Here is an 8,148-nt window from a genome sequence, read left to right on the forward strand (position 1 = left end):
AATATATTTATCTTGATGCAGGAAATTGATGATAACAAAAAAGATACCGTTAACATACATATCATAAATTCCGTTAATTCAGATTTGGTTATATTTAATACATCATTGTGAAAGTTCTTTTTAATATACATACACTTTGTAAATTTCAATAAAAGTAAAGTTGAATAAAATCATCACGGATTTAGTCTCCGCACCCTTACACGCATATGTAACATGTTGATTTCTCTATTTCATTATTGATAATACAGCATCGATTGAGCTTATTTTGCGACTGCCATTCACATGTCATATTATTATCGTGCATAGTGTGCGGCACCGAGAAGAGTCCCTGGCTCTGTCTGCACTGCGGATCCGTGCACTGCGGACGATACGTGGCAGGCCACGCGTTGCAGCACTACGAGACTAATACTCAGCACTGCGTATGCATAGACTGCGAGAGCTTGGCAGTATTCTGGTGAGTCTTTTCTTTACATCCCTTCGCTTTCACCGCCTTCACGTCTTCGTATGCTACTGTCTACACGTATCTCTCTCCTACCGAAATCAGTATATAATTTCGGAGAGCTGGATTTCAGACACGACAAGACAAGTGCAGTTGTCGCGAAATTTATCGTTCCTTTATCGTAAAAATGACACAACTAAAAAAAAAAAATGGGTTCTTCGAGTTAATAAGATGAGTGAATTGATTGCTCAATCATCAAAAGTAAACTTCACAATCTGTGTAATACTTGAGATTTTCAAAAAGATCATGATACCTTCTGCAATAGTAACATATTTTGAATTGTGTCATTTTTGTAAATAAAAAAAGGAGTCTTCTACAAAAGAAGAACGTTTAGAGTTAAGACGGTTTTGGTGATCAAAGTTCGAAGAAGAAATTGTTTTGCTTTGAATTTGGTCATTTTAGCTAATTAAGGTATAAATTGGCGATTTTACGAATTATATCACTTTTGATAAATTATTCTGGATTTGTTGTAATTTTGTGGGATATGAAAATTGTCCTCTTTTCGGAAAAACTTAATTTTTTAAATTGTGTCACTTTTGAAATATTAGAATGATATCTATTTATGAATAAATCAATAAGTTTATTAATAGATATCGAAGTATAGAGATTTTTATGTGTGTCGTAATACGAACATGAATGTCATTGGTTTCTATTCTAAAAACTGTATGCCTCGTGTTTCGCTTCTTCCAGTTACACTTGCGACGAATACGTGGTGAACGACACGACGAATGGCCAGATCGAGAAGATACGGCGCGTCACCTTTCGTAAGGACGAGCACAAGGAGAACGATGAAAGTTGGAGCACGTCACCGCCCACGACACCGCCGTCTTCGAGAACGCGGGACGACGGCGGGGATGATCACGACAACGATCCGGACGCCCTGTGGAAGGCAGAGGTGGTCGTGAGGAATTTACGACCGAGGACGGCTCGCAAGAGGTTACACTCGCTGGACGCCAGCAGCGCGGATAATCGGCCGGCCAAGCGTCGCAGCTCCAAAAGTACCAAAGAGAAAAAGGTTGTCGGTCTGAGAAATCTCGGTAACACCTGCTTCATGAACGTGGTGCTGCAATCCTTCAACAACATCAGTCATTTCTGCGAGTATCTCACGCAGATGCCATGTCTCGAGGGTATCGCCTTCGACGAATCTACGGGGCCGCCCACGCACCGCGGTCGCATCGTAACGCCGGGTCGCGCGAAGGAGATGTGTATGAGCGACGCTCTCCTCGCTGAGGAATTACGAAAGGTGCTACTCGGTCTAAGCTTGGGCGGTTCGAACGGCCAAGCGATATCGCCCGAATGCCTATTTCTGGCCATCTGGAAGGTCGTGCCGAGATTTCGGGGCTACCAGCAGCAGGACGCCCATGAATTCCTCACCTACATGCTCGACCGACTGCACACCGAGCTGCTACAGCTGCTGCCCAGGTTGGGACACGAGCCTCTAGGATTGCGCGGCAAACAGAGTATTGTCACTGCCGTGTTTGGAGGCACTCTTCTTAGCGTGGTAAGTTGAACGACCCGATCGCCAGACAGCGAGTCTCGATTGCGTGCGAAACGAACGTCCTCGCAGCCTCTTTGGCAGGAGGGAATTTCTGCGCTCTCGAGAGACTGGTGTCGCTTGCCAAAGTCACGTTCTTCTTCGTTTTCTTCTTGGGAGAAGCGCGGACGAATTATGGATCGCGTTTCCTCGCGCAGGTCCACTGTATGAACTGTCGTACGGACTCGAAGACGCACGAGCCTTTCCAGGACCTCTCGCTGGACATACCGGACCGATTGCAAAGAAGCAGGACGAAGGAGCAGGAGGAAGTGTGCAGTTTGACTTACAGTCTGACGAGATTCTTTAAGGTTGAAGAGCTGGCCGACAGCGAGCTCTACTTCTGCGACAACTGCATGGGCAAGCAGAGGTCTACCAAGAGGTTTTGGATACACAGGCTGCCTAACGTGAGTATCGTATCTTTCGAAACAGTGCATTCGAGAAAAATAAAATTAATTCGAGTTGACATTTTATTTTCAAGAAATTTCAGTGCAAAGGAATTCTTACAACTTTTCCGAAAAAAATAAAAATAAAAAATTTTAAATCCTTAACTTTAAAAATCTTCTTTGCACCTCCACTTCTCTTCGCTAACGTGCATCGATTTTTTTTTTTCGACGTTGCTCTAATTTTGCTAAACGCTTAGTAAGTTTAGTTTATTCGAGGAAGTTTATTGGAGGTGCGTGTTTCTGATCGATATAGTTCGCGTGAATTAAAGTACGTGACCCGAAAAGAGAACTTTGATCGGGCAGAGAAATAAGTCTGACGTATGATGCGTTAATCGATGCTCTCGCTCTTTCCACAGGTGTTGTGCCTTCACATTAAAAGATTTAGGTGGTGCAATTCCTATCGCTCGAAGGTGGACACGCAGGTGGATTTCCCGATGGAATCTCTCGACATGTCAGCGTTCACCGTGCGCGGCGTGACCGGGACGAGATTGGGCGCTCAGAATAGTCATCTTTACGACTTGGCTGCCGTTATCGTGCACCATGGTTCTGGGTACGTCTCCTTGCTTGACAACGCTTCTAATCAAACCGGTTACCCGACGATAGAAACTTTCTTCGTAATAGTAGCGACTAACGCGTAACGTTGATATGCGATAAGATAGCATTGTCTCCTACATAATCTATATTTTGAAATATTACTTTTACCGTTTCTCTCGAATGTATTTAACGATTATTAAATCGCGCTGCAATACTTGCAATATCGCTTACTTATATAATTTCGAAAATAAATAAATTTCTACCGTTATGTACAGTCAATTATCAATGATTTCTCCAAACTGTTATTTAGGTTTTAGCACACATTACGGTATTAAAAATTTATATTTGGACAACGAATTGTGAAGCTAGTATTGGCATACCAGTTTGAAGAACAGCCTGAAAAAAGTCATCGATATACATAACTCTCTCTCTATTCCAGACAATCAATTTTAATTGTACATATTTGGATATCTCACTTTATCAGTCAGTAATTAAAATATTCCAAAAAAATATACGTCTGAAATTTAAACTTGATTGAACGTATTAGCACGTATTAAAGCCTCGTGTTGTATATTGATTTAACCTGAGTGTAAAAGTAAAATGCAAAAAATTTAACGTGAACCAGTTTGCGCTACGCATCCAGCCGAATTCACTTTCAATTTCAGAAATGTGCATAGCTTTAACGAAAAGGAGTGTTAATCGATAATTGTATTTACATTGTAATGTTATGTGTTACAGTGCCGGTACTGGACATTACACTGCCTTTGCCGTGCATGACGGCCAGTGGTTCCATTTTAACGACAGCTCGGTACGGCCCGTAACTACCGACGTTGTTGCTAAATGTAAGCCTTACATTCTGTTCTACGTGCGAAGGGAATTTTCCATTCCACCCCCCTTGTGACGTCGTTTCCCCGACAAGAAGCCCCGTCCCGGCAGCACGAGCCTAGATGACGACGAAGACGACGATGATGAGAACGACGTGGAGCGCATGAAAAAGAACTGAACGAACGTTCCTTGTGAATCTCGAAGCGAGCAAACGAAGCAGGAAAATCAAGAGATTGCTAGATCGCGCCTCGAGCGCTTCGAGATCGGAAGACGAAGATTCGTCCGCTTATCGCATATACTATATCCATGATTGCTCATTGTTGCCAAATCGTACAATCTCGTTAGAAACGTAATTCGCCTGTGTTCGCTATCGCGCCTCGATAAGCCACTATACAACGACCTTTGAGACGCGCAATGGGGATAACCGGACACAGACATAATTCCGCCGCCACGTTAATCGCTCGAGCGCGTCCCTCCTCGTGCTTTATCAGATGATTAAAACTGTATAGCTCTTAAATTAGCTCGATGTCCGTCGAAGAAAGGTCGACCGGTACAGCGTACCAAGCGTGTTGATATATGTATCGTATCAGATATCTCGCCACAGATTATTTTAACAATCTTTCTTATCATGTTTTTTTTACTCCCATTGGAGACACTAACTTTTCCATCGTGAGAAAACAAAGCTATTTTCTTCTGCTCGAACTATCTTGTTTTTATCTAGCTATATAGCTGAGCTATTATTTCATCAATATTGAAATTAATATGAAATCTATTCTTTCTTTACTCGTTTGATTTACCTAACTCTTTTCTACTTACATTACGCTTACTATTTTATACAATAGAATTCCTTTAGTAGGAATTTAGACTATTTACTTTTTTCTACATTTATAAATTTAATCTTTTATTTTCTTAATAAATATAACAAATGTCGTTGGAATCTCGTTTATTATCTCTATCGAGATATCTCGCTTCGTGCGTGCCCGCAGATGTTAATTATTCGATGGCATAGGGGCTAGAGTTTGCAAATCGCTAACTCGAAGATGCGGTAACGCGGACGGGAAGGCGAGAGAGAGAGAGAGAGAGAGAGAGAGAGAGTGTGTGTGTGTGTGTGTGTGTGAGAGAGAGAGCGAAAGAGCATCGCAACGCATGATTGACGTCGAGCACGCATGCGTATCGTGCCAATGCGTGTAGAACGCATGCGGTCGCGTGGAGGTGCGCGATTGTATGCGAGGCATGTGCCGGCGGACGAAGCTTCTCTTCCTTTCTCGGCGACGCGACGGGACGAGGGAGAAAGGAAGCTGACTAGAGATAGAGAGAAAGAGAGATAGATGAGAGAGCGCTCGAGGTGGATCGCGGAAACGCATTGCCTTTAGCGTCGATTTTCTTTACGCTCTTAACACGGCGGCCGTCGACCGTCCACCCCCTTACCTTGTACCCCTTTCCCTTCCCCTTGTCCACCTCCTCCTCTCCCTGCCCCCACCCCCTCCTAATGATCGAATCGATTAAAAAAAGTCCCTCCTCGATAGCGGAATAACGTGTAATCGTCGCGTTTCTCGTGTGTAGTCCTAAAAAAAGAAAAGGGTTAAGGAAAACAAAAAAAAAAAAAAAAAGACGCGAAAACGACTGGTCTTCTCGGTAGATAGCTCTTTTTCTAGGCTTAGCGCACGCGGCTCCCGCTGTCCCGACGACGCGAACAGAGCCGATAAGCAAGTACCGTATAGGGCCAACAGCGTTACTTCTCAAGCGACAGCCTTATCCCACCCTCTCCCCCACCCTTCCTCCCCTCATGACGGATCCAACAATCTCGTCTTCTCCGTCCCTTCGTCATGCATGCGTCCATGTATGTACTTTTACGCGCACATACACATACGTGACATATGCCGTACACTTCATACACGTACGCGTTTATAGTATACGCATATACAGTATCACGCAAATATGCATGAATGTATGCATACCCACGTACCTCCCCTTTCCTCTCTCCCCCACCCCTGTCCTCCCCCGCGTTCCTTTTCCGTGTCCCTTCACGAAAGGCTCTCGACGACTCTTATGTGATTATTTAAAGACTTATTTTTTCTATAATGATAACGATAATAATGATAATAAGTTAATGCGTAGCGAAGAAACGTTTTATTAAGGCGATAAACTGCGATAATTGCGCATCTACGGCAAAGACTCTTACTCGTGTATAAATATGACGTACGGAAGTAACCCGTGTAACAAACACAACACAGACATACACACGCAACAATTATTATTGAGAACAAGTGAAATATGTACGAAACGGCGAATAAATAAAGAACATGAATCGACGACGGGCTTCGATTACGCTGCCACCGAAGCCACATCTCTCCGGTTATCAAAATCCTCGTGATCATCCTAAGTATATTTTCAGTACTCTCGTTTCCCTGCGCATTTTATTTCAAAGTAATCTCGATGTGTGAGCTGTCTAAAAATTTCTTTCTTCCACGTACGTGCAATTAGCGGAACTATTCCGAGGAAATTGTATACAAGACGCTAATTACACAAAGTTGTTGATAAATGTAATTGTTACGTTTTAATGCCAACTAATTCTATATGTACAAAAGTGATGAAAAAAAAAAGTGCCGCCGCGCGAAAATGCAGTGATCTTTTTTATGTAGCGTCAAGCGAATAAAGAATACTACCAAGTATCGATTGTGGATACTTTCTCTCAGTCGACAATGAAGAACTGGTATCCGGTTACCGTCTGGTGTCTTCCATGAAAGTATCGAGTTGCAATTTATTTCTTGTTCACCGGTTGAGTCAGATTGGGTATGGTTGAGCGAAAGTATCAGTTGCTGATACTTAAAAATATTTTCTAAATATTACGGATAATCATTTCTTTCTTTTCTGCAGCAGGGAATCGGATTTCTTCGTTCTCGAGGCTGAAACTTGCGCCTTTACTGGTGAACGATACTTGGACGGCGCGAATATGTGACACAGCCTCCAACAGAAGCAACCGGTCAAGTCTTCCACTTCTTCGATCTCGAAGATGAGATTCGACGAAACCTTTCGGGCAATACTTCGTTTACCTTTTTCATCTGCCACGCGACCAGAAATTATCACGTCCTGTTGTCCTTTTGGAGAATTATAATTAGACGCAGGTTCGTTAGACTTCGCGAGAAAAATCGAATAGCGATCCTTTGTAGAACTTTCTTCTAATCCGTCTCCTTCGTCCTTCCTTTGCAACATTTCGCTATCTTTCTTCTCGTCGAAGGAAGAATCCTTAATGTCTCGCACCCACAAATCATCCCGATCGAATCGTCTGTGAGGATGTTTTTGAGCGATCGCTTGGAGACTCTCCGTCCTCTTCAGGATTTCCAAAGAGGAGACGAGGATAGGATTCGATCTCGTAGCGAGATGATCGTTGGAGCGAGTTTTATAAATTTCCTTTGTTAACGAATTATCCGAGCAGCTATTCGCTTTGGAGTTCTCCTGACAAGCATTATTTTCGTAGATGATCTTCGTCGATATTAGAGTTTTGTCATCATTCGGCTGCTTTGGTGCTTTTTTCTTCGAGGAAAATCCGAATATCCGAACAAACGCCCTTATCATAGATTTCGAAGACGTCATATTCTCCTTTTTTTCCTCTGCAACACTGCACAGAATATCCGCCACGGTATCTTCCACACCCGAAGTGGCCAGTCTCATTAAACTAGGATGCATCTTCAGCTGGTAGTCGGTCTTTTCTCGCAGATGATCGTCCATTTTTGTACAGCCAAGATTTTTATCGGGTGACTGATAATCGTTTGCATCCTCGTGTTGAATCGACAGCGATGCCTCCGAAATTGTGAAGGGAAAACGTTCCTGGCTCTTCTTCTTCTTTTTTCTCTTAGGCTCGCAATTCAAGTTCAACGTCGACGGAGATAGTATCGCGACAAAGTTGGACTGTTCCTGCGTTCTGCGTACATGAAACGTCAAATTTTTTAATGTCGCGATCTTAGATGCTTTTAGATTTCCATCGAAGCTCAACCTGTCGTCGTTCAATTCAAGATTATCGTCAACATAATTTCGCTTTCTACCGCTTTTCTGGATTTCCGACGGCGAATTTAATTGAAGATATTGATTTTTCACCAACAATGGCTCACACGTTCTTCCCATTGCCAGTTTGTATCGTTCGTTATCCTGCAAATACAGTCCTTCTGACTTTTTGCCACGCGATGTGTAATCTTTTACGTTTTCAAGGTTTTCTTCGTCATTAATCGATGCGCATTCATCCTCGGTTCTCCAAGTAACGTCCCCCTCTGCATTTTTCAACGACTCGATTCGAAACTCGCCCTTTTTGTACTTGG

General features: G+C 43.0%; 1 protein-coding gene and 1 long non-coding RNA gene across 2 annotated transcripts in view; one reads left to right on the forward strand and one right to left on the reverse strand.

Annotated features, from left to right (window-relative positions):
* LOC108746953 (ubiquitin carboxyl-terminal hydrolase 3-like) overlaps nucleotides 1-4,652 on the forward strand; it is a 19,283-nt gene extending 14,631 nt beyond the window's left edge. The window contains exons 3-7 of the mRNA XM_018484099.1: nucleotides 307-454; nucleotides 1,190-2,000; nucleotides 2,192-2,437; nucleotides 2,833-3,026; nucleotides 3,749-4,652. Coding sequence (XP_018339601.1) covers nucleotides 307-454; nucleotides 1,190-2,000; nucleotides 2,192-2,437; nucleotides 2,833-3,026; nucleotides 3,749-3,911 — 1,562 coding nt within the window. The 3' untranslated portion in view covers nucleotides 3,912-4,652. The remainder of the gene's footprint in view (nucleotides 1-306; nucleotides 455-1,189; nucleotides 2,001-2,191; nucleotides 2,438-2,832; nucleotides 3,027-3,748) is intronic.
* A 437-nt stretch (nucleotides 4,653-5,089) lies between these two features.
* On the reverse strand, nucleotides 5,090-6,813 carry LOC108746954. Its single transcript, XR_001939205.1, has 3 exons — nucleotides 5,627-6,813; nucleotides 5,294-5,305; nucleotides 5,090-5,099 (listed from the first exon to the last, which is right to left on the reverse strand). It is a non-coding gene; the product is annotated as an uncharacterized LOC108746954 (long non-coding RNA).
* Between the last annotated feature and the right edge of the window lie 1,335 nt (nucleotides 6,814-8,148).

The sequence above is a fragment of the Trachymyrmex septentrionalis genome, unplaced genomic scaffold (assembly GCF_001594115.1).
Source record: "Trachymyrmex septentrionalis isolate Tsep2-gDNA-1 unplaced genomic scaffold, Tsep1.0 scaffold19, whole genome shotgun sequence".
In the NCBI taxonomy this organism is placed as follows: Eukaryota; Metazoa; Arthropoda; class Insecta; order Hymenoptera; family Formicidae; genus Trachymyrmex; species Trachymyrmex septentrionalis.